The sequence below is a fragment of the Neomonachus schauinslandi genome, chromosome 10 (assembly GCF_002201575.2).
Source record: "Neomonachus schauinslandi chromosome 10, ASM220157v2, whole genome shotgun sequence".
NCBI classification, from domain to species: domain Eukaryota; kingdom Metazoa; phylum Chordata; class Mammalia; order Carnivora; family Phocidae; genus Neomonachus; species Neomonachus schauinslandi.
Window position 1 is genome coordinate 78,007,267 of NC_058412.1, and position 26,781 is coordinate 78,034,047.

The window sequence follows — 26,781 nt, forward strand, 5'->3', positions numbered from 1 at the left end:
GATCGTGACCTGAGCCGAAGGCAGTCGCTTAACCAACTGAGCCACCCAGGCGCCCAGTGGTTCCTTTTCTGTTCAGAGAGTTGCTGCTATTCTTTTCTTCGATCTCCTGTTGAGTTCGTAGGTGTTCAGAATGGTTTGATCCCTATCTAGCTGAATTCCTGGGACCAGACGAAATTTAGGTCCCTACTCCTCCGCCATCTTGTTCCTCCTCTTCTTTGCTGAAATTCTATTTAACATTTTGAAGATATTATTCCGTTGTGTTACCTTTCATTGTTTCTGTTGAGAAGTCAGATATCAACCTAAAGTTTTCATGTGCCTTTGGTTTTCAACGGTTTTAATATGATGTGGCCAGGGTCAATTTTCTTTTATTAATTCTGCCTATAGAGTTTTATCAATGCATGGTTTTATGTTTTTATCGATTTTGCAGTGTTATGAGCCATTATTCTCCTCAGGGATTCTAGTTATGTCTATGATATGTCTTCTTACTATATCAGTGTTTCATTTCTTTTCATGCTTTCCACCTAATTGAGTCTCCTTGGTTCATTCTAGAGTGTTTCTTATCTGTCTTCTGGTTCACTAGCTTTAAGCTGTTTCTACTCCCCTGTTAAACCCAGCTTTTGGGTTCTTAATTTTGTTTCCAGTATTTTCTAGTTTTAGATACTCCATTTAACTATTTTTTATAGGTTTCTACTTTCTAAACTTTTTAATCTTTTGCTCCCTAGATGTTAGAAACATAGTCATTTTTCAAATTTTTTAAAAGACTATTTATTTTAGGGAGTGTAAGGGGGGAGGGGCAGAGAGCATCTCAGGCAGACTCCCCCTGAGTACAGAGTCCAACTCAGGGCTCAATCTCATGACCCTTAGATCATGACCTGAGCCAAACCAAGTTTTGGATGTTCAACCAACTGAGCGCCCCAGGCATCCCTCATTTTGGGGCTTGCTGTCTTCCATCATGTACATAATTTTTCCACGTCGCTTGTTATTTTCATATATTGTGCTGGATAGTATACTTGTAAAACTAGGAATAATTTGACATCAGGTATGGTGTTTTTCTTTCTCCAGAGAGAATTTATGTGTACATCCACCAGGAGTCTGAATGAACTAGCAATATTGAATCATCTTATTCTAGATTTAGAATTGATAGAATCTGGAGGTGATTGGCCAGTAATGGGGAGGTCCTGTTTATTACCTATTCATTCTAACTGCTAGTGTTCAGTTCTTTGGGATTTCATTCCACAATAAGTATTTTACCCAATGTCTTTCCACCTTGTCCCCTTGAGTCTTTAATAGACCCAGTGCCTGGACCCCTAAGCACTGCTTCACCTTTAAGCTGCCTCCTCCAAATGGCCATTGCTTCTCAGGCTTTTGGCTGAGATCAAGTGCAGAATTGGCAAATGACCCCAACTGAAAGAAATTTTAAGTGTTGTGTTCCCCCCCCTTAGTTCTTGTTCTGTCTTATAGCCTGGATCAGTAACATATTAAGTTTTTACTGTTAAATGGCAGTCTGCATTGTAGCAAGTATGTGACCAACACTTTACATTTATGATGCATGAAAACAGTTTAGCATTCATGATGTTTTATAATATTACTGCCATACTTCGTGCACCCTTAGTAGTATTTTTCCCTTTAAGGTCTCTATAATGTTGATGGAAATCTCCATTTTTAACTTTCAAATCTCTTTTTCCTGAAAGAAGAGAACACAGTGCATATAGAAGTAAAAGAAAATCCTGAGGAGGAAGAGGAGGAGGAGGAAGAAGAGAGTGAAGAAGATGAGAGTGAAGAGGAAGAGGAAGAGGAAGGAGAGAGTGAAGGCAGTGAAGGTGATGAAGAAGATGAAAAGGTGTCCGACGAGAAGGATGCAGGGAAAATGTTAGATAAAAAACCAAGTAAAGAAATGAGTTCAGAATCTGAATACGACTCTGATGATGATCGAACTAAAGAAGAAAGGGCTTATGACAAAGCCAAACGGAGGATTGAGGTATTTATTTTCCCCTTTCTCTGTACTCCTTTCCTCCCAGCTTCTCATCTGGGATCATTAGAACTGTTCTCTGAGCTAAAGACAGTGTGGTACTGGCATAAGAACAGATAATACAGATGATGAAACAGAACTGAAAGTCCAAAAATTCTTATATTCCTGACCTGTTGATTTTTCAAAGATGCCAAAGCAATTCAGTGGGAAAAGGATAGCTTTTTCAACCAATGATGCCAGTTAAATTAGTAAAAAATGAGTTTAGTCTCTGACCCCAAATCATATATAAAAGTTATCTTAAAACAGATCAGAGATAGAGCTAAAGATAAAAGAAACTAAAGGTGTAAATTTAGGGCGGGGGGAAACAGGACAAAATATTCATGACCTTGGGTTGGACATTGGGTCTTTGACATTGATCTAACCTAAGCACCTTACTCCCTCATCTAAGTCAGAATGGTATACTGCTTTATTGTTTTTGTTTGTTTTCTCCAAATTTTGATGTGCTCTTTAAATGTTTGTTTAAGGGTATGCAGAGATACTCTGAGCATATACCCTGTAGTCCTAAAGGGTTAAACTGGTGTTTGCCTTGTGTATTTTAAGTTAGTCACTGTGAGGCATCTGATGACTAGTTATTGAAATCTGGTGGGTTAATGAGGCATCTTTTTTTAAAGATTTTATTTCATTTATTTTTTGACAGAGATAGCGAGAGAGGGAACACAAGCAAGGGGGGAGTGGGAGAGGGAGAAGCAGGCTCCCCGCTGAGCAGGGAGCCCAACGTGGGGCTTGGTCCCACGACTCTGGGATCATGACCTGAGCCAAAGGCAGATGCTTAACGACTGAGCCACCCAGGCGCCCCCGAGGCATCTTTCTATTTAGCAAAGTGTACATACCTAGCATGCTTACTATATTTTTCCTACTTAATGCAATAGACTTGAGAGTTTTCTTTAATTATGTCAGCTTAGTATAAATAATATACTAAAAACTGGTTTGCTTAAGGATGTTAAAGTATTTCAAAGCTATAAACGATTTTAGCTTTCTTTTTTTAAAAAATATTTTCATTTAGAATTCTAATTTTCAGTTTTTTAATTGATTTTTTTTTAAATAACCTATATATTTTTAAATATCAATGTTTGCCTAATCCTTCTGTAAAGTCTATTAAAAGGGATACATTTTCTGAATTTCTAAAGGACTAAGAAAATCTATTGTTGTAAGTTGGGATTTCTCACCCCTGCCACTATTGATATCTTTGGGCCATATAATTATGTTGTGGGACAGTCCTCTTCATTTAGGATGTTAAGCAGCATCCTTGCCCTCCACCCACTAGATACCAGTGGCATTCCCCTCCCTTCTTCCCTGTTGTAACTGCTGCTTCCCACAGCACCTACCTAATCAAGCCAACTCCCTTACTCTCTACCCATGTGTGATGTGTTTGAAGATTTAAAAACAAGGGGTATTGGTGCACCTGGGTGGCTCAGTCTTCGAGCATCTGCCTTTGGCTCAGGTCATGATCCCAGGGTCCTGGGATCGAGCCCCGTATCGGGCTCCCTGCCCAGCAGGAAACCTGCTTCTCCCTCCCCCACTCCCCCTGCTTGTGTTCCCTCTCTCACTGTGTCTCTCTCTGTCAAATAAATAAATAAAAATATTTATAAAAAAATAAAAACAATGGATATAATGCAGAAAGAAGTTTCCCCATTATCTCACTTCCCAGACTTGTGTTATAGTTCTGTACATGAGCTTCAAGTTTTTTAAAATGTTTAATTAAAACTAAGATAATAAATTTTTTAGATATATATATATTTTAAGGATTTTATTTACTTATTTATTAGAGAAGGGAGAGCACAAGCAGGGGGAGTGGCAGGCAGAGGGAGAAGGAGGCTCCCCGCTGAGCAAGGAGCCCATTGGGGGACTCAATCCCAGGACCTTGGGCTCATGACCTGAGCTGAAGGCAGACGCTTAACTGACTGAGCCCACCCGTGCTTCCCAATATTTTCTTTTTTTCCACATAACAGTATGCTCTGGACCTCTTCACCCAGCAAATTTTTTTTTTTTTTTTTTGAGACAGAGAGAATGAGAGACAGAGAGCATGAGAGGGAGGAGGGTCAGAGGGAGAAGCAGACTCCCCGCCGAGCAGGGAGCCCGATGTGGGACTTGATCCTGGGACTCCAGGATCATGACCTGAGCCGAAGGCAGTCGCTCAACCAACTGAGCCACCCAGGTGCCCCACCCAGCAAATTTTTAAGCAGCTTTGTTGGGATATGATTTAGGTACTAATGAATTGATGCGTTCTAAGTGTACAATTCAGTGATATTTTGTAAGTTTGTAGAGTTGTGCATCTGTTATCACAACTCAACTTTATTTTCATCACCTCAAAAAGATTTCTTGTCCCAATTTGTAGTCATTCCCTGTTCCTAGCCCCACATATACAACAGTTCTCACCCCCACTCTCCCAGTCCACCCATCCACAGTTCTGCTTTCCATGGTTTCAGCTACCTATGGTCAACTGCAGTCTGGAGCTGATGATCCTCCTTCTCTTGTATTGTCAGAAGGTCAGTTGTAGCCTAACACTATATTATTCACTAACTTCATCTCATTACATAGGCATTTTATAATCTCACATCATCACAAGAAGAATGGTGAGTACAGTACAATAAGATACTTTGAGATCACATTCATGTAGCTTTTTTTTTTTTTTTTAAGGATTCTATTTATTTATTTGACAGAGAGAGACATAGTGAGAGAGGGAACACAAGCAGGGGGAGTGGGAGAGGGAGAAGCAGGCTTCCTGCTGAGCAGGGAGCCCCATGCAGGGCTAGATCCCAGGACCCTGGGATCATGACCTGAGTCAAAGGCAGGCGCTTAACGACTGAGCCACCCAGGCGCCCCTCACATAACTTTTCTGCAGTATATTCTTATCATTGTTCTTTTTTATTACTAGTTATTGTTAATCTCTCACTGTGCCTAATTTATCAATTTAACTTTTTTTTTTTTTTAGGAGGGTGGGGCAGAGGGAGAGGGAGAGAGAATCTTAAGCAGGTTCCATGCCCAGCACAGAGTCCGCTGCAGGGCTTGATCTCACAACCCTGAGATCATGATCTGAACTGAAATCAAGAGTCGGATGCTTAACCGACTGAGCCACCCAGGCATCCCTAAATTTATTTTAGATATGTATAGGAGAAAGCATAGTATATGTAGCGTTTTGTACTGTCTGCATTTTCAGGCATCCACTGAGGGTCTTGGAATGTATTACCTCCTGGATAAGGAGGGGACTGCTATAAATTTCAGTCATATATTATGTGGTCTTTTATGTCTATCTTATTTCACTTACTCTGGTTATAGCTGTATCAGAATTTTGTTCATTTTTATTGCCAAATAGTGTTCTATAAGTATACCATATTTTATTATCTCATCACTAATTAGAGGATATTTGAGTTGTTTCCAGTTTTTGGCTATTGTAAATGGTACTACTATATACATTTGCATATAATCCTTTGTATGGAAATGTGTTTTCGTTTTTTTTTTTTTTTATATATTCCTAAGAGTGAGATTGCTGGATCATATGGTAAATTTTTGTGTAACTTTTTCAGAAAGTGCTAAACTATTTTCCAGAGTGGCACAGTTATAGATTCCCACCAGTTGAGGGTTTTAGTAGTTTCTCTGCATCTTCACTAATACTTGTCAACATCTGTCTTTTCAATTATAGTCATTCTAGTGGATATGAAATAGTATATCTTACTGTGATTTTGATTTGCATTTCTGTGATGTTGAGCATTTCTCAATGTGCTTCTTGGCCATTCTTGTATGTTCATTGGTGAAACATCTATTCAAATTTTCATCGATTTTTAAATTTTGTAATTTGTCTTTTTATTGAGTTGTGAGAGTTCTTTTCATTTTTTTAAGTTTCTTTTGAAGTGAATAAATTTTTAATTTTGTTAACATCCATTTTATCAAAACTTGCTTTTATAGAGCACGCTTCTAGTGTTGTATTAAAGAAATCATTGTCTGACCCAAGGTCATGAATATTTTGTCCTCATTTTTTTTTCTAAATTTCTACCTTTAGTTTCCTGTATCTTTAGCTCTATCTCTGATCTGATCTCAGACTTTCCGTTCTGTTTCATCATCTGTATTATCTGTTCTTATGCCAGTACCATACTGTTTTCATTACTATAGCTTTATAATAGGTTTTGAGGTAGGCAAATATAAGTTCTACAATGTTGTTACTCTTTTTCAAGTTTGTTTTGGCTATTCTAGGTCACTTGCTTTTCCATATAAATTTTATGGTCACCTTGTCAATTTCTGCAAAAAACTTGCTCAGATTTAGATGGAGATTGTGTTGAATCTGTAGATCAACTTTATGGAGAATTATCATTTATTTTAATAATATTGAATCTTCCAGTCTATGAAATAGGCTGATTCTCCATTCATTTGGATCTTCTACAGTTTCTTCCAGTAGTGTCTCATAGTTTCCAGTTTAAGATTTGTAATTCTTTTGTTAAATTTATTACTAGGTATTTTATTGTTTTTGATGCTATTGAAAATGGGTTCACAAATTAAAAAAATTTTTTCATTTCTAGTATAAAGAAATACAATTGAGTTTTATAGATCTCATATCCTTTAACTATATTGAAATATTTTTCTAATAATTTTTTATGGATTCCTTAGAATTTCTTATAATCACTGTTATGTCCTCTATTAAAGACAGTTTTAATTCTTACTTTCCAATCTCATTGCTGCTTATTTCTTTTTTTTTGCCTGATTTCCCTGGCTAGAACAGTACATTATTGAGTAGAAGTGGTAAGAGCAGACGTACTTGCCTTGTTTTCAATCTTTGTGGAGAAAGCATTCAGATTTTCACTGTTAACTGTGGTGTTGTAGTGCCTTTTATCATTTTCAATTTGTTGAAAGTTCATATCATGAATGGAAATGGGTGCCTTTTCTAGGTGTATTGAAATTCTTTTTTCTTTTTTTGTATTAATGTATGATGTATTGGTATTCAAATGTTAAGCCCAACCTTGCATTCCTAGAATAAATCCCAGTTGATCCTGGTATAATCCTCTGTATATGTTACTAGATTTGGTTTGTAATATTTTGTTGAGGTTTTTGTGATCTATACCCATGAGGATATTGATCAGTAACTTTCTTTTGTTTTGTTTGTCTGGCTTTGGTGTCAGTTTAAAATTAGCTTCCTAGGTTTAGTCACGAAGTGTTCCTTCCTCTTTTTTTCTGCAAGAGGTTTTTTTTTTTTTTTTTTTTTTGAAGATTTTATTTATTTATTTGACAGAGACACAGCGAGAGAGGGAACACAAGCAGGGGGAGTGGGAGAGGGAGAAGCAGGTCTCCTGCCGAGCAGGGAGCCCGATGCGGGGCTCGATCCCAGGACCCTGAGATCATGACCTGAGCCGAAGGCAGACGCTTAACGACTGAGCCACCCAGGCGCCCCTGCAAGAGGTTTTGAAAGATTGTTTTTCCGGTTTTAAGTGTTTGGCAAAATAACTAACAAAGCTTTTGTCTTTCGAATACTTATAAATTTCTAATACAGTTTCTTTACTTGTTATATTGTTATCTCTTTGTCATATTTTCTTTTTCATCTTGAGTCATTGTCAGTAATTTTTGTCTTTCTAACCTATTGTGTTTCATCTAAGTTGTGAGTATAAAGTTTATGGTATCTTTTTTTTATTTTATTATTTTATGTTAGTCACCATACAGTACATCATTAGTTTTTGATGTAGTGTTCCACAATTCATTGTTTGCATATAACACCCAGTGCTCCATGCAATATGTGCCCTCCTTAATACCCATTACCGGGCTAACCCATCCCCCTCCTCCTCCCCTCGAAAATCCTCAGTTTGTTTCTCAGAGTTATGGTATCCTTTTATAATCCTTTACATTTCTGTAAGGTTAGTAGTGGTGTCTCTTTTGATTCTAATTTTGGTGATCTGTGGCTCCCCCCCCCCCCCGCCCCCGGTCAAACTAGTGAAAGGTTTTCTATCTTTTTGATCTCCTCAGACTGAGTGCCTTAAACAATAGAGATTTATTTTCTGATAGCTATTGAGGCTAAAAGTTCAAGATGAAAGCGTCAGCAGGGTTGTTTCCTGGTGAGAGCTCTCTTCTTGGTGGCAGATGGCTGCTTTCTCACTGAGTCTTCATATGGCCTTTACTCCATGCATGCCCAGAGAGAGATTTTTCTTATTTCTCCTCTTGTAAGGACATCTGTCCTATTGGATTAGGGCCTGCCCATTTAACTTTAATTACCTCCTCAAAGGCCCTATCTCCAAATACAGTCACATTGGGAGTTAGGGATTCAGTGTATGAATTTGGGAGAGAGAAAATTAAGTCCATAACAAATTTCATGGTTCCAAAACCTTGCTACGTATAATTTTCTAAAATCCATACCAGACTTCCTCAGTAAGAATCTCCATTGTGGATAGGGGTATCTAAGTGATTCTATGCAACCAGATAGTTTTCAGCCCTGGGATTGAGGAAATATTCATTAAGAAATCCCAGCTACAGATGATTAAGTGGTTACTAATTTTTGCTGTTACAGTACTGCAGTGAACGAACACTGCTGTACACATGCATTTCTGTATGCTTATGTCATTGCTTCAGGACAGATACTTACAGGTAGAATTTCTGAGTTAAAGTCTATACTGCATTGCCCTCCAGAAAATTTTAATGCTACACCAAGTGTGAGAGAAAAAGGCCATTTTCAACCATAATCAAATCCTAGCTAAGGTCATGATGTTTGCATTTGAGTCATAGAATATAAAGCTCTTGTGTACTACTCCTTGTTAGTAAATATTCACATCTGACTTTTGACCTTCCAAAATGTTTTTTCATTCCATTTTCTGTAGAAAGATCCAGTGTCTAGTGGTAGAAATGAAAGTAAAGAAATTTTACAAAAATGGTTTTTAGATGGAAGATGTTTTGGAAATTACTTCAGAATTTTGATGAAAGTCTTATCTCATTTGAATGCCAGCTTTACTGTACTTGAAAAGTTGGCATTTCAAATTGCTGCTGGCATGTGTGTTTTTGTTTGGTTCTTAGAAAGCTGAAGTATCTAGATAAATGCTACAAGAGAAATGCATTGTGATGCAAGGACATGCTTGTCATGCCTAATGAGTGGTATCTTAAGAAGGTAGGAAATGTCATTGGACATCTTAGGCCGGGGATTAAATAAACCGTCTCTCAATTGAAAGGTTTTAGAGTGTTTGTACACTGGATAAAGTTTAAAAATATATTGCTTTAAAATATTTTATAGTTTTGGGACGCCTGCGTGGCTCAGTTGGTTAAGTGCCTGCCTTGATCCCAGGGTCTGGGGATCAAGTCCCTCATCAGGCTCCCTGCTCAGTGGGAGCCTGCTTCTCCCTCTGCCTGCTCTGCCTGCCATTTCCCCCTGCTTGTGCACTCGCGGGCACTCTTTCTCTCTCTCTCAAATAATTAAATAAAATCTTAAAAAAAAAAAATTTTATAGTTTTGAAGTTCTAATGAAATTGTTCGAATGCAAGAGTATATCTCCTTTTATAAAAACCCTCACATAAGCTAGACGATGTATTGTATATGTACTGAATGGAATACAAGATCACTTTTCTTTTAAATAAGCAATGTACAAAAGTGCTCAGAAAGTTGAAGCCAAAACTTCACACTATTTTTACTCATATTTAACATTGTTGTCCTGAAATTTATTTAACAGCTTTCTCTTTGTTCGAAGGTACTGTAATGGGAATTAGAATGTAAAGGTTATGTTGTAAAATGCAATTACGTATAGTTAAGTTAACAAAAAGCTTGGATGATGGTTGTGGCATTCTCTTGCCAAGGCAACATAATTTAAAGGACAGTAATGATTTGAAATAATAATTTTGTGATTTTTTTTTTTATTTATTCCTAGAAACGGCGACTTGAACATAGTAAAAATGTAAATACAGAAAAGCTAAGAGCTCCTGTTATTTGTGTACTTGGACATGTGGACACAGGGAAGACAAAAATTCTAGATAAAGTAAGAAAATATTGTTAGCATATAACTTTTTAAGTAAGTGAATGATACCTTATAAAAAGCTAATAGAAACCAAAGCACAGATAGGCAGTTCTGTTACATTAAATAGGTTGCTACTTTCTTACTGCTGTTTCTTCTTTTTATATTTCAAAATACAAATCTGAATCTGCTGTCTCATCCCAGCTTCGTCACACACATGTACAAGATGGTGAAGCAGGCGGCATTACGCAACAAATTGGGGCCACCAATGTTCCCCTGGAAGCTATTAACGAACAGACTAAGATGATTAAAAATGTAAGTACGCTGTATTTGTTGTGTTTTAATCTCTAACAGAAATTAAGGTATAAATTATTTCAGGTACAGAAAAAAAGAATAGTATAAAGATCCATATGCTCACTATTCATAATTAATACTTGTGCCATTTTGTTCAATTTTACTTGAGTTTTTTTTTTTTTTTAAGGAAAACATTAGATGTTATAGGAGCCCTCATTTTTCATTTCCTTTCCTCTTGCTCCCAAAGGCAAATGCTATTTTGAAGTTAGAGTATATTGTTCCCCTGCATGTTTTAACACTTTCCCTGTAGATTTCCATGTTGAAAAACTGTTTCCTCCCCCACCCTCTTTTCCTTCAATCACATTGTGATTGTATTTTCTTTATCTCCCTAATATTTTCTGCATTGGAGATATTCAGTTTATTCAAAATAAATAAAATCACATGAGATTAAGGTAAAGCTTAATGAATCATTATAAAGCAAATACTTTTGTGTCACCTGTGTTAGGAGATAGAACCTTGGCCCTTACCTCAAGAAGACCTCTGTTAGGTCCCTTTCCAATCGAAACACTCTTCTACTCACAAGGAATTTTTAAAGTAATCTCTACCTTTTAATGTGTTAGAGGTTGCAAAATGTGGTTATTCCAAGCCCTTTATCCATGTTAATAAAGAGTGGTTTGGTTTTGTTTTACTATAAACTCATGAATTAACATATTTACTGTGTTTTAATTCATTTATTCTTGTGGTGATATAGTCTCATTTTCATCCAGTGATTGACTCCTGAGTCTTTTTGATTCAGTTTTAGTAGTCTTTGGTTGCATCCTTGAGTCTGATGTAGCAGGATGTTTTAGGCTCATCTTATACATACGGTGCTCCAGTTTTGGAACTGAGCCTTGTAAAAATTCCCTAGTTCCATTATCACAGAGCAGGTAAAAAAGGTAAATTTGGAACTAAGGAGTAACAAAACTGGTAACTGACACACAGAGCACAAATTATTATATGCTAGTATCTCCCTTTATTCTTTCTTTGGTCTTAGTTTTATATATCGAAAGGGTCTATGAGTTTGTCTCCAATTGGTTGTGGTGGTTGGAGGGGGGTGGTTTGGTTGAAATTGTATTTTATGAAGCTTGTTTTCTGGTAGATTCCTAAGGAAGGAGTAAGGGGAGTAATACTCTGAGTTTTTGAATATTGCATACCTACTTTGTGGCCTTCACCCTGGAAAGTTAGTTGGCTACATATAAAATCCTTGATTGACATTTTCTTTCCTTAAATATCTTAAAGCTTACTTGCGTTTCTTCTCACATAAAATATTGCCTTTCAGGTTTGATCATAAGCTGGTTTTCATCCTTTTATAAGTAATGTGGCCTTTTTGCATTTTGGGGTTGATTGTTCTGGGTCAGTTTTCCAGTTATGTGGAAATTTTTCAGTTCTATTTGAGTATGTAATTTAAAATCTTTATTTTAGGACAGTTTTCTTAAATTACAGTTTTTCAAATTCATAATTTAAAATTTATCTTGGTTGTAATTTATCTGATATTTCTATGTGTTAGTCATTGAGGATTTATAATAGCTAATTCTTCTAGTTGCCAGAACTTGAAATCTGGTGTTACTTTACAACACAGTTAAAGAGCATGATTTTTATTAGGTCTGTATTAAAGTTTTCAGGATAACTTTTATATGACAATTATAATTGCTTGTATTCCAGACACTGAAGTGGAAGTAATTATGGTGCTCAATGAATGTTGATTTAAGATCGTCAGAATGCAAATATGAGATGTTTTACATTTGAATCATTTTGACCTAGATCAGGAGATAAGATTTTGAAAAATCACTTGAAGATTAACAAAGTATAGATAAGCAAGTAAAAAAAATCGTGTATGTGAGAGATTTGTTGGTCAGTCCACTCTTTAGGGTAAAAGAGAATGTCCGTATCAGGCATGCTGTAATTTTTTTCCATTCATTAAAGAACTTTTGTCCAGAAAGTCAAGTGTTTATGATGTTATTTAAATAAAGCAGTCTTTCTTTAATATTTTAGGTTGGTGTAGTAAATTTTCTTTAAAACACACTTTAGGATATTTTTTCAAAGTTTAAAATTGCTTTAAAGTTGGACCAGATACATTTTTCAAGTTGTCAGAACCTCTTCTTGCATGTTACCTTTTTATAATCACTCTCAGACGACTGTTGTCATTTGTTACTTATTGATAATCTGCTCAGAATTAGAGTACACTGTGTTTTATGACCTTAACAAAGAGAATATTTTCTCATTTCATTACCCCTGCAAACTCCTTTTGATTAATGAAAATATTGACTATTGTGCTTTGCTGGTTGATTCACTGACTGTAGTAAAACCATTTATTTAGAAAAGAAAGTGGTGATGTTTTTAAGTTTTCTTGGCTGAATAATTGTTTTTATAAAGAAACTTCCATTGCTTTGACTTTAAGCTCTCTACTTTTCCCCACCTTTTCTAGTTTGATAGAGAGAACGTACGAATTCCAGGAATGCTCATTATTGATACTCCTGGGCATGAGTCTTTCAGGTAAGAGCAACTTGCGTTATTTGGCATCAAACAAACTACTAAAACCATTAAATCTAAAAGTTCAGTGAGTGGGAAAGTCTGATTAGGCAGCATTGAGGTAGTATTTTAAGATCTGTAGTCCCTGTAGCTACCAATCATCATCTGTGCCTACTGAATAAGTAGTAATTTATTTGGATACTTGTTTTTTTGTTTTTGTTTTTGTTTTAAAGATTTTATTTGACAGAGAGAGACAGCAAGAGAGGGAACACAAGCGGGGGAGTGGGAGAGGGAGAAGCAGGCTCCCTGCTGAGCAGGGAGCCCAACGTGGGGCTCGATCCCGGGACCCTGGGATCATGACCTGAGCCGAAAGCAGACGCTTAATGACAGAGCCACCCAGGCGCCCCAAGTATACCTGTTTTTTATAGAGATCTTTCCTACTTTGAAAGACCAAATCCTAATACATACTTGGTCTATCTCCTGTGAAACCCATTATACGTGGAATTTATTCTCTTGCCTCTTAGCTGTATTCCTTAGTGCAAAAAACTTGGCCAATACAATTTGCAGAAATACTGGAGTAACTTCTGGAACTAACTTATTCCAGCTGATGTCAGTTCACTATGTCAGATAAGCATTTGGCAAGTTAAGGGCTAATGGCACTTAAATTTTTAATGCATGTGCTTCATTTTGTTTTTTTCGTTTAGGTTTTACAAAGAAACATTTGTTTCTTTAAAAGAGTAATTTCAAGATTTCTATTTATGCATCTTTTCCTCTTTTCAACAGTAATCTAAGAAACAGAGGAAGCTCTCTTTGTGATATTGCCATTTTAGTTGTTGATATTATGCATGGTTTGGAGCCCCAGACAATTGAATCTATTAACCTTCTGAAATCTAAAAAATGTCCCTTCATTGTTGCACTCAATAAGGTAAGCTCCCCTGAAGAATTAATATGAAAACATGCCTCTTAAATTTTTGTGATTAAACACATATCCTAGTGTAACTTTCATATAACAATATGTATTTATGCTAAGTTAAGTGTATTTTCTGAGATCAGATGAGATCGGGTGCGCTCAGGGTGGCTGTAGACAATTAAGTGTATTTTGACAAATTTATATACACATAAAACCACCACCATCAGAATATAAACCATCTCCATATTCCCAGAATGCTCACTCATGTTCTTTTACAGTAAGCCTACCCCTTTTTTCTTTTTCTTTTTTAAAGATTTTATTTATTTGACAGAGACACAGCGAGAGAGGGGACACAAGCAGGGGGAGTGGGAGAGGGAGAGGGGGAAGCAGGCTTCCCGCTGAGCAGGGAGCCTGATGTGGGGCTTGATCCCAGGACCCTGGGATCTTGACCTGAGCCGAAGGCAGACGCTTAACAACTGAGGCACTCAGGTGCCCTGAGAAATTTTTTTTTATAATTTGTGTTTCTTATGTTCTCTTTATAAGTAGTCTTTAACCATTTTCATAATTTTATTTAACATTTAGATCTGTGGTATTTTTTGTTAATTTTTGTGCATAGTATAAAGATCAAGTTTCACTTTTTTCCACATGAAAATCCGGTTCAAAACCTTTTGTTGAAAAGATTATACTTCATTGATTTCTTTTTTATAATGCTGTACAGTTGACACAATGTTACATTAGTTTCAGGTGTACAACATAGTGATTGAACTATACACATTATGCTGTGTTCACAAATGTAGCTATCATCTGTTGCTGTCCAGTGCTGTTAACAGTGTACTGTACCTTTTATTTTTGTGATTTATATATTCTATAACTGGAATCCTACATGTCCTACTCCCCTCCACGGTTCATCCATGCCCCCCCCCCCCGCCCTGCCTCTCATAACCACTTTGTTCTGTTTATGGGTCTGTTTCTACTTGTTTGCTTGTTTTTGCTTTATTTTGTTTTTTCCTTTTAGATTCCACGTATTGGTGAAATCGTATAGTATTTGTCTTTCTCTGTCAGGCTTATTTCACTTAGCATAATATCCTCTGGTTCTGTCCATGTTGTAAATGACAAGATCTCCTTCATTTTTATGACTAATACTCTGGGGGGTGTGTGTGTGTGTATGTGTGTGTACACACCACATCTTTATCCATTTAACTATCAGTGATCACTTAGGTTGCTTTCATATCTTGGCTATTGTAAATAATGATGCAATAAACATAGGTGTGCATCTCTCTCTTTGAATTAGTGTTTTCGCTTGCTTTAGGTAAATACCCAGTAGTGGGATTACTGGATCATAATGGTATTTCTATTTTTAGTTTTTTGAGGAATCTGCATACTGTTTTCCACATTGATTGGTTGTACCAATTTACAGGGTTCCTTTTCTACACATCCTCAGCAGCACTTGTTTTTTTATTGTCTTTTTGATACTAGCCACTCTGACTCTGTCATAAGGTGGTATTTCACTGTGGTTTTGTTTCCCTGATGATTAGTGATGTTGAGCATCTTTTCATGTGTCTGTTGGCCATCATTTCTTTGTCTTCTTTGGAAAAATGTCTATTTAGGTTCTATGCCCATTGTTTTATTTATAATTTGTGTTTTGGCATGTTGCGTTGTGTTTGTTCTTTGTATATGTTTGACATTAACTCTTTATTGGATATATCCTTTGCAAATATCTTCTCTCATTCAGTAGGTTGTGTTTTTGTTTTGTTGATGGTTTCCCTAACTTTACAAAAGGTTTTTATTTTGGTGTAGTCCTAATAGTTTATCTTTATTTTTGTTTACCTTGCCTTAGGAGACATAAAAGTGTTGTTACAGCCAATGTCAGAGAAATTACTGCCTGTGTTCTCTTCTAGGAGTTTTATGGTTTCAGGTCTTACATTTAGGTCTTCAGTGCATTTTGAGTTTGTTTTGTGTATGGTGTTAGAAAGTGGTTTGGTTTTATTCTTTTACATGTGGCTGTCCATGTTTCCCAGAACCACTTATTGAAGAGACTGTCTTTTCCCCATTGTATATTCCTTTCACTTTTGTAATAGAGTGACCCTGTAAGCACTGGTTTATTTCTGGGCTCTCTGTTCTGTTCCATTGAACTGTGTCTCTTTTTGTGCCAGTACCACTCTGGTTTTCATTACTATAGTTTTGTACTATAGCTTGAAATCTGGGATTGTGATAACTTCAGCTTTGTTCTTTTTCTCAAGAATGCTTTCACTGTTTGGGGTCTTTTCTGATTCTATACAAATTTTAGGATTATTTGTTGTAGTTCTGTGAAAATTGCTGTTGGTATTTTGATAGGGATTGCATCGAATCTGTAAATTGCTTTGGGTAGAATGGACATCTTTAACAGTATTCTTTCAGTCCACAAGTGTGGTATATCTTTCCATTTGTTTGTGTCATCTTCCATTTATCAGTGTCTTAGAGTTTTCAGAGTACAAGTTTTTCACCTTTTGGATTAAATTTGTTTCTAGGTATTTTATTCTTTCTGGCACAACTGTAAAATGGGATGGTTTTCTTAACTTGCCTTTCTCCTACTTAATTATTATTATCTATCACTATCATTATTAGTGTATAGAAATGCAAGAGATTTTTGTATATTAATTTTGTATCCTCCAACTTTACTGAATAAATGCATTCTACTCATTTTTTGGTAGAGTTTTTAGGGGTTTCTATATGTATTATCCTGTCATAACACTAACAGTGATGGTTTTACCTCTTCCTTACCAATTTGGATGACTTTTATTTCTTGTCTTATTGCTACTGCTGGGACTTCCCATGTTGTATTGAATAAAAGTGGCAAGAGTGGACATTCTTGCCCTGTTCAGTCTTAGAGGAAAAGCTCTCAGTTTTTCACCATTGAGTATGATGTTAGCTGTGCGTTTGTCATATATGGCCTTTATTATGTGAGGTATGTTCCCTCTAAACCCACTTTGTTGAGTTTTTATCATGAATGGATATTGGTTTTTGTCAGATTCATTTTCTGAATCTATTGAGGTGATTTTAGGACTTTTGTCCTTCATTTTGTTAATGTGGTGTATCACTTTGATTGATTTTAGATATTGAACCATCTTTGCAACCCTGGAATAAATCCCACTTGATTGTGGTGAATGATTGTTTTCAGTGTATTGGTGAATTTGGTTTGTTCATGTTTTGTTGAGGATTTTTGCATCTGTGTTCATCAGAGACATTGGCCTGCAGTTTTCTTTTTTTGTAGTGTCTTTGTCTTGTTTTGGAATTTGGGTAATACTGGCATCATGGAATGTATTTGGAAATTTTCCTTCTTCTGTTTTTTGGAATAGTTTGAGAGGAATAGGTATGAACTATTCTTTAAGTGTTAGATAGAATTCACGTGTGAAGCCACTTGGCTTCAAAAGTTCCAGACTTGTTTGTTGGGACTGTTTTGATAATTGGTTCAGTTTTGTTACTAGCAATTAATTGGTCTGTTTGGATTTTCTGTTTCCTCCTGATTCTGTCTTGGAAGGTTGTATGTTTCTAATGATTTATTCATTTCTTCTAAGTTGTCAAAGTTGTTGGCATATAATTTTTTTTTTTTTAATTTTCTTTATTTGAGAGAGGGAGAGCGAGCACAAGACAGAGCACACAAACGGGGAGGGACAGAGGGAGAAGCAGATTCCCTCCTGAGCAGGGAGCCTGATGCGGGGCTCGATCCCAGAACCCTGGGATCATGACCTGAGCTGAGGGCAGATCCCTGCATATAATTTTTTGTAATAGACTCCTAGTCCTTTGTATTTCTGTGGTGTCGGTAACTTCTATTTCTGATTTTGAGTCCTTTTTTTCTCAATGAGTCTGGCTAAAGGTTTATTAATTTTGTTTCTTTGTGAAGAATGAGCTCTTGGTTTCATTGATCTTCTTTATTGTTTTTATAGTCTCTTTCATTTATTTCTGCTCTAATGTGTGTTATTTCTTTCCTTCTACTAACTTTGGGCTTTTGTTGCTGTTGTTGTGTCTCCCCAGTTCCTTTATGTATAAGGTTAAATTGTTTATTTTCTTGAGATAGGCCTGTGTTTCTACAAATTTTCCTCTTATTACTGCTTTCACTATATCACAAAGATTTCAGACTGTTGTGTTTTCATTTTCATTTGAGTTCGTCATTGACCCCCTGGTTGTTCAGTACCATGTTGTTTAGCCTTCACATGTTTTTTCCAGTGTTTCTCTTGTAATTGATTTATATTTTTATACTGTTTTGGTTGGAAAGGATTGATATGATTTCAGTCTTAGTTTATTGAAACTTGTTTCGTGGCGTAACGTGATCTTTCCTGGAAAATGTTCCATGTGCACTTGAAAAGAACATATTCCTTTGTTGTTGCACAGGACATACTATACATGTCAGTTAAGTCCATTTGGTTGGATGTGTCATTTGCTTACACTCTTTCTTTATTGATTTTGTACCTGGATGATCTATCCATGGAGGTGAAGGGTGTATTAAAGCCCCCTGCTGTTCTTGTTATTACTTGCAGTTTCTGCCCTTTATTTTTGTTAATAATTGCTTTATGTCTTCAGGTGCTCCAGCTTTATGTACATAAATACAGTTGTGGATCTTCTTGTTGGATTGATTTCTTTCTTATTATTTGTGCCTTTCTTTGTCTCTTGTAATAGTCTTTGTTTTAAAGTCTCTTTGTCTGATATAAGCATTGCTGCCCGGCTTTTTTTTTTTTTCTTTCCACTTCTGTTCACATCGAATAGCTTTTTTCTATCCCTTCTCTTTCATTCTGTGTGTTTTTAGGACTGAAGTGGGTTTCTTGTAGGCAGCATATAAAGGGGTTCTTTTTCTTAACCATTCTGTCACCCTTTGTTTTTGAATGGAGCATTCAGACCATTTACATTTAAAGTAATTATTAATTGGTAGGTACTTATTGCCATTTTGTCACTTGCTTTCTGGTTTTTGTAGTTCTCTTTTTCCTTTCTTCTTCTCTTGCTCTCTTTTGTGATTAATGGTTTTCTTTAGTGTCATGATTGAATTTCTTTTGTGTGTCTATTACGGGTTTTTGTTTGTGGTTACCATGAGGTTCACTTGTGACATCCAGAGTATATAGCAGTGTATATTAATTTGGTGGTCAGTCACGTTTGAACATAGTCTAAAAGAACTTCATTTTTATTTACTTCCTCCACATTTTAAATATATGTTGTTATATTTTGCATCTTTTTATCTTGTGAGTCTTTTTTTCCTTTTATAATTTTGTTCTATTATGGCCTTTTCTTTTTCAATTATAGAAGTCTCTTGGATATTTCTTGTAAGGCTGGTGTAGGTAGTGAAGAACTCCTTTAACTTTTGTATGTCTGGGAAACTCTTGATCTGTCCTTCAATTCTGAATAACCTTGCTGGGTATAATATTTTTGGTTGTAGTTTTTTTTCCACTCCTTTGTGGACTGCACATTTCCGCTGACAGATCAGCTGATAGGAGCCTTATAAGGTTTCCTTTGCATATAACTAGTTGCTGCTTCTAAAATTCCCTCTTTATCTTTCATCTTTGATATTTTAACTATGTTTCATGATATGGACCTCCTTGGCTTCAATGTGTTTGGAACTTTCTCTGCTTCCTGAACCTGGATGTCTGTTTCCTTCCCAGGGCTAAAGAAGTTTTCAGCTATTACTTCCTGAAATAAGTTTTCTGCCCCTTTCTCTCTCTGTTTTCTCCTTATGGGACCTCTATAAAGAGAATGTTTGTTTGCTTGATATTATCTAAGAGATCCCTTAATCTATCCTCATTTTTTTTCTTTTTCTTTTTTTTCTGTTCAGCTTTGGTGCTTCCCATTTCCCTGTTTTCTAGATCACTGATCCCTTCTTATGCATCCTTAAATCTGTTGATTCCATCTAATGTATTTTTCCTTTCAGTTATTGTATTCTTCAACTCTGATTGGTTCTTTCTTATATTTTCTATGTCTTTTTTGAAGTTCTCCCTGAGTTCATTCATGGTTCTCTCCAGTCCAGTGAGCATCTTCATTACCATTACTTTGAACTCTTTATCAGGCATAGATAGTGCTTATCTCCATTTAATTCTTTTTCTGAGGTTTTGTCTTGTTCTTTTGTTTGGAGTATATTCTTTTGTCATTTCATTTTTATTTCTTCCTCTGTTTGTATGAATTAGGTGGAACAGCTGTTTCTCCTCAACTAGAGGGAGTGATGTTGTGTATGGGTTCCTGTGTAGAATGTGCTTGGTGAGTTTGGGTGGCTGGCTGGAGCTGTGGTATTTGTGGGCTGTGGGTCCTGGCACACTCCATGTTGGGGCCACTCTGGTATGATAATCAGAACTGAAGTAGGTTCAAGCTGGGTGTTCCTGGGGCTCTCCACCCAGAGGGCAGCGCAGCTGGAGGTCAAATGGGTAAAAGCCAGGGGGTCGCAGGGCTGTATTTGCAGAGAGCACCCTAGCATCACAGCTAAAGCTAAAGTTGGTGTAAGCCAGGGGACTTGGGGGCTCTCCTTGCAAAGAGCACTCTGACGGGACAGCTGAAACTGAGTGGGCACAGGCTGGGGCAGTCCTATACTAAAGGCACCCTGGGAATACAGCTGAACCTGAAGTGGATGCAAGCTAGGGGCCCTGGGGCTCTCCATGCAGGGGCACCCTGGTGGTGGCTGAAGCCAGGGCGGGTGTGGGCAAGGGTGTCCTGGGGCACTCTGTGCAGGAGGTTCCCTGGCAAGTTGTCTGGAGTCTAAGCTGGTGTGGGTTTGGAGGTTCTGACATGCTCTACACCAGGGGTGCCCTGGTAAGTGTCTGGAGCCAAAGTGGTGTGGGCCTGGAGTGCTCTAGGGTGCTTTGTGTTCGTGTAACCTTGACGAGACAGCTGGACCTGTAGTGAGGGCTGGCCAGGCATGTCCTGGTATGCATTGCACTGGAGCCACCTTGATGGGATGGCTTGGGCTGGTGTGGGCTAGGGACTCAGGGCTCACTGAGGTGGAGGGCCCGCTAGAGTGCCTGGACCTTGCCCCTGTTTGTGCTGTCAGGGTGGAGGGGAATGTGAACTTTGGTACTTGAAAGTAACTCTTGACAGTACCTGGAGAGAGTTTCAGCAGTTCATCTGCTGTTAGGGTTCTAGAACTGGTTCCTTTACATTCTAGTTGTCCTTTCAAACCGCAGCTTTTTTTCTGTACCCCAGGGCAGATGAATCTGCTCACAGTCCCTCAGTACTATCCCTCCACACAGCAGGTCGCAGTGTTGTGGATGGGGGTTCTCTTTGTGTCTTCCTCTTTCTTGCCATTCTCTGTGTGGTCTTTGTTGTGCAGAAGCTGTTCCAGTTAGCTCTTCGTTCTTCTTCAGGATCAGTGCTCTGTGAATAGGTGTAGATTTGGTGTGTCCATGGAGGTGGTAAGTTCAATGTCTTCCTACATCTTGCCATCTTAGACCAGAAGTTCTCCATTGAATTCCTTTTGAATCTTTGTTGAAAATTAATTAAGCCATGTATATATGTGTCCCTTTTTGGTATTTATCTTCTCTTCCATTGACGTATATATCCATCCTGATGCCACTACTACCCTATCTTGATTATTATAGTTTTATAGTAATGTCTTGAAAGCAGGTAGTGGTCATTTCTTTAACGTTTCATTACTCAAAACTGTTTTGGTTATTTTAGGGTCCTTGAATTTTCATATAAAGTTTAGAATCTGCCTCTTAGTTTTTACAAAAAGCCTTCTGGAAGTTTTATTGGGGTTGTATTTAATCTGTAGATAAATTCTGTAAGAGTTGACATTTTATCAAAATTGAGTCTTCCGATAAGTGAACATGATATCTCTACATTTACTTAGTTCTTTATTTTCTCTTAATGATATTTTGTAGTTTCCCTGTCCATGTGTTGGACATATTTTTCTAAATTTATCTGTAGTATTTCATGGTTTTGGTGCTATTGTAAATACCATTTTAAAAATTCAGATTTCTAGTTTTAATTTTATATAGGAATATAGTTGATTTTTATGTATTCATTTTTAATCTTGTGATCTTATTAAATTAACTGGTTAGGCCTAGTAGCTGAATTTTGTAGGTCATGTGGGATTTTCCATCTACACAATTATCTGCACATGTAACAGCTGTTTTACTTTCATGTGTGTGCTCTGTAAATTTTCTTCTTCCTTACTGCACTAACTAGACGTTCTAGAACAATGTTGAATAAAAGTAATGACAGACACCTTGCTTTTTGCCCCATCTTAGGGGAAGTAGCTGGTCTTTCACCGTTACGTATGCTGTCAGTCATAGGTTGTTTAAAGTGTTACTTGTGTGGTTTTGTTTTTTTTTTTTAAGTCATGAGTTGTTGATTTTTGTCAGATGGCTATTCCACATCTCTTGAGATATTGATGTGGCTTTTCCTCTCTTCTGTAAGATGAACTAACGTTGATATTTTGAGGGGACTTTACTAACTTTTTATTATTAAGACTTTATTTTTTTTTCTTTTTTAGAGCCATTTAAGATTTACAGCAATGTTGAAGGGAAGGTACAGAGATTTCCCACTACCCCTGCCTCCCCCAGGCACAGTCTCCCCCATTATCAGCACCTTCCCTCTCACATCAGAGTGATAGATTTGTTATAATTGATGAACTTAGATTGACTTACCATCACCCAGAGTCCATGGTTTACTTCTTGGTGTTGTACATTCTGTGGGTTTGGACAAATGTATAATGACATGTATCCATCATTTTGGTATCATAGAGTATTTTTACTGCCTTGAAAATCTTTCTGCTCTGCTTGTTTGTTCCCCCACCTCCCAATCCCTAGCAAAAAAGTCCCGGATCTTTTTACTGTCTGCATAGTTTTGCCTTTTCCAGAGTGTCATATAGTTGGTATTGTACAGTATTCTACAGTAAACTTTATCAGGTCACCTTCTTTTACTTAAAAATAGGAATTAAAGTTTCCTCCATCTGTTTTCATGGTTTAATAGCTCATTTTTTACTTTTAGCTCATTATTCATTTTGCTTAATAACTCCATTGTCTGGATGCACTAGAGTTTATTCATTCATCCATTAAAGGGCATCTTGGTTGCTTGCAAGTTAGGCAGTTATGAATGAAGCTGCTGTAAACCTCCCTGTGCAGGTTTGTGTGTGGACATATGTCTTTACCTCCTCTGGGTGAATACCAACGAGTGTGATGGTGGATTATATGGTAATAGTGTTTAGTTTTGGAAGAAACTGCCAGACTCTTCTCAAGTGGTTTTAAGTTTGCAGTCCCACCAGCAGTGATTGAGAATTCCTGTTGCTCTACATCTTGACCAGCATTTCGTATTCTGTTTTGGATTTTGGCCATTCTAATAGGTATGAGGTAGTATTTCGTTGTTTTAATTTGTGTTTCCTTAAGATGTTCTATAAGAGGTGGAACATCTTTTCATGTGCTTATTTGCCATTTCTGAGGTTTCAAATTCATTGGCCCTTTTTTAAATTGGATTGTTTTATTTTTTAAGAGTCCTTAATATGTTTTGGATACAACTTCTTTATCAGATGTCTTTTGCACATGTTTTCTCCCAGTCTGGCTTCTTATTTTACTCTCTAGACTCACTCTTTATTTCATAGAGGTTCTTAATTTTAATGAAGTTCAGCTTATTGGATTCTTTCTTCCATAGATCATGCCTTTGGTGTGGTATCTAAACAGTCCTCACCACAGCCAAGGTCATCACATTTTCTCTTCTTCTAGGAGTTTGAGTTTTGTATGTTACATTTAGGTCTGTGATTATTCTGAGTTAATTTTTGTAACATGGAGGGCCTGTGTTATGTCTAGATTCAGTTTTTTTTTTTTTGCGTGTGGATGTCCAGTTGTTCCAGCACCATTTGTTGATTACTGTTGAATTTTTAAATGTTAAACCAACCTTGTATTACTAGAATAAACCCTACTTGATCATGATGTATTTTCTCTCTTTCATATATTGCCAGATTTGATTTGATAAGTTTTTGTTGATGATTTTTGTGTCTGTATTCATGAGTGATTTTGCTATATAGTTTTCCTTTCCTGTGACGTCTTTTGTCTAGTTTTGTTATCAGAGTAATGTTGCCTTGTAAGATGAAGTAAGAAGTATATCCTCCTTTATTTTCTGAAAGAGTTTGTATAGAAATGATAGAATTTCTTTTAAGTGTTTATGGTAGAATTCACCAGGAAGCCCCATCTGCATAGAATCTCTTTTAAACAGGTACAGGTTATTTTGGTTTTTTACTTTAATTCGTATAGAAATTTGTGTTTCAGAGAACCAGGTCTTTGTTTTATTGATATTCTCTACTGTTTGTCTGTTTTATATCTCATTGATATCCAGTGTTAATTTCATCATTTCCTTCTTTCTGCTTTGGTTTTCATGTCTACTTTTTCTAAGTTACGGTGGAATTTTAGATTGTTGATTTCAGATATTTTTTCTTGTCTAATAGAAGTATTTAAGGGTATGTTTAGCACACTGTTAAAAGTACTGCTTAGGGGCGCCTGGGTAGCTCAGTCGGTTAAGCATCTGACTCTTGATTTCCGCTCAGGTTGTGCTCTCAGGGTTGTTGGATTGAGGCCTGAGTCCGACTCTGTGCTCAGTGCAGTCTTCTTGTCCCTTTCCCTCTGCTCCACTTGTGCTCACTCACTATCTCTAGAATAAATAAAATCTTTTTTTTTTTTTTTTTTAAAGATTTATTTATTTATTTGAGAGAGTGAGAATGAGAGAGAGTACATGAGAGGGGGGAGGGTCAGAGGGAGAAGCAGGCTCCTCGCTGAGCGGGGAGCCCGATGCGGGACTCGATCCCGGGACTCCAGGATCATGACCTGAGCCGAAGGCAGTTGCTTAACCAACTGAGCCACCCAGGCGCCCCTAGAATAAATAAAATCTTAAAAAAAAAAAAAAAAGGCACTTGCTTAGGTATGTTGTGCTTTTAATATCATTAAGGTCAAATTATTTTCTGAATATTTTTACTTGATATAGAATTAGAGGTTTAAAAAATATTTTTTTCCTTCCTCATCATTGCTTTATGGCTTTTATCTTTAGTTATCCTTTGTTTCCCTGTGTGAACGTGTCTTCCTTTTTCTTTGCTTTTAAGAACTTTTAAGCGTTCATCATTGAGATTATGTAATAGTTTGTTTATCCTACTTTAGTTTGATTTTCTTAGATCTTTGAATTTATATATTCATCAATTTTAAAAATTTTAAAAATTCAGATACTTTTTGTAAGTGAGCAAGGTTTTCTTTCATGCTTTTTTCGTATGCTTCCCTTGGGATAGTTTTTACTGCTACATCTTCAAGGCTTTCAGTCTTTTCTTTTGTAATATATAATTTGCTGTTAAGCTTGTCCAGTGAATTTTTTTTCATATTCTGTGGTTTTTTTTTTTTTAGTTCTACTACAGGTTTCATATTTTTCCTATAAAGTCACATATATTTATAATAACTATTTTAAGGACCTCATATGCTAATTATAACATCTTTGTCATTTCTGGGTCTATTTCTACTAACTAATTTTTTTCCTTTGTAGCATGCAGATTCAGGCAGCCTCTTTATATTGTAGCCCTAGACTGAGGAAACAGATTTTGCTTGTTTGTTTTTACTATTAAATAGTTTTTCCTCCCTATACCCATTTATCACAGTTTTGAAAAGTGAAGGAAAATACATGACTTATTTAACTGAGTAAATCTAATTTGAGCAATAAAACAATTAAAATGGGCTGTTCTCTGAGATAGGATGTAATTTTTATTTTCTATTTTTTTGGTGTATAATTTTCCTCGTGATGATACTTGCTGTAATTCTTATTTCTGACTACTAAACAGAACCATTTTGGAATTCCAACAAAATACAGTAATAGTCCTAAGATAATTCTAAGATCTCATCTTTTGCAAACAAATGGCAGCCTTTCCTGAACTGGTTTGGAGGCTGATGGGCAGCATGTTACCTCAGAAGTTTCTAATTTAAGAGGGGATGCAGTTAGGCGGGTTATACAAGCTTTTTGGTTTAATAAAATATTTGAGTAATTCACACTCTCCTGAATGTATATAATAGACATTAGGAACTTTTAGGAGTTTTAACTTTAATTAATTCCTGAGTGTTCTGAATGTTCTAAAGATGTTTCTTAACGAAAAATTTTTGTCTAGATTGATAGGTTGTATGATTGGAAAAAGAGCCCCGATTCTGATGTGGCTGCTACTTTAAAGAAGCAAAAAAAGAATACAAAAGATGAATTTGAGGAGCGAGCAAAGGCTATTATTGTGGAATTTGCACAGCAGGTAAGAAAACTTTCCCATGAAGAGCCTATATCATAGAATATTTTTTCTTTTTGTTCTTTTGTCCTTATAATAAAGCCAGCAGTTTCACTAATGCTGGTTCTGTTCCCTTATCAATGGCATGTAGTGTTCTCCATTCTTTTCCCTTATCCCTTTTTTCTTTTTAAATTAGATAGTATTTCAAAGATCTGTCTTTGTAGTCTGAATGTTTAAATTTTACTTTTTTTTTTTTAAGATTTTATTTATTTATTTGACAGAGACAGAGACAGCGAGAGCAGGAACACAAGCAGGGGGAGTGGGAGGGGGAGAAGCAGGCTTCCCGCTGAGCAGGCAGCCCGATGCGGGGCTCAATCCCAGGACCCTGGGATCATGACCTGAGCCGAAGACAGCCGCTTAACGACTGAGCCACCCAGGTGCCCTGAATGTTTACATTTTAAAAATAAAGTTGACTTGGGGCGCCTGGGTGGCTCAGTTGGTTAAGCGACTGCCTTCGGCTCAGGTCATGATCCTGGAGTCCCGGGATCGAGTCCCACATCGGGCTCCCTGCTCAGCGGGAAGCCTGCTTCTCCCTCTGACCCTCTCCCCCCTCGTGCTCTCTGTCTCTCATTCTCTCTCTCAAATACATAAATAAAATCTTTAAAAAAAAATAAAATAAATTAAAAAAAATAAAGTTGACTTGGAGGGGCACCTGGGTAGCTCAGTTGGTTAAGCGTCTGACTCTTGATTTCCGCTCAAGTCATGATCTCAGGGTTGTGAGATCGAGCCTTGTGTCAGGCTCTGCGCTCAGTGGGGAGTCCGCTTGAGGTTCTCTCTCTTCCTCTGCCCCTTCCCCCTAAAATAAATAAACTAAAAAAAAATAAAGTTGACTTGGAAAGAAACTACTTTTCTGTGATACAACTAATACCTACAGGATATTCATGATCTCTTGAGTG

At 36.8% G+C, this 26,781-nt stretch overlaps 1 protein-coding gene across 2 annotated transcripts in view; it reads left to right on the plus strand.

Moving 5' to 3' along the window:
* The window catches only part of EIF5B (eukaryotic translation initiation factor 5B), a 100,006-nt gene that overhangs the window by 63,239 nt on the left and 9,986 nt on the right, over positions 1 to 26,781 (plus strand). For both annotated transcript variants that reach the window (XM_021701186.2, XM_044918807.1), the window contains 6 exons: positions 1,692 to 1,978; positions 9,852 to 9,959; positions 10,140 to 10,250; positions 12,694 to 12,761; positions 13,521 to 13,662; positions 25,721 to 25,852. In XM_021701186.2, coding sequence (XP_021556861.1) covers positions 1,692 to 1,978; positions 9,852 to 9,959; positions 10,140 to 10,250; positions 12,694 to 12,761; positions 13,521 to 13,662; positions 25,721 to 25,852 — 848 coding nt within the window. The remainder of the gene's footprint in view (positions 1 to 1,691; positions 1,979 to 9,851; positions 9,960 to 10,139; positions 10,251 to 12,693; positions 12,762 to 13,520; positions 13,663 to 25,720; positions 25,853 to 26,781) is intronic.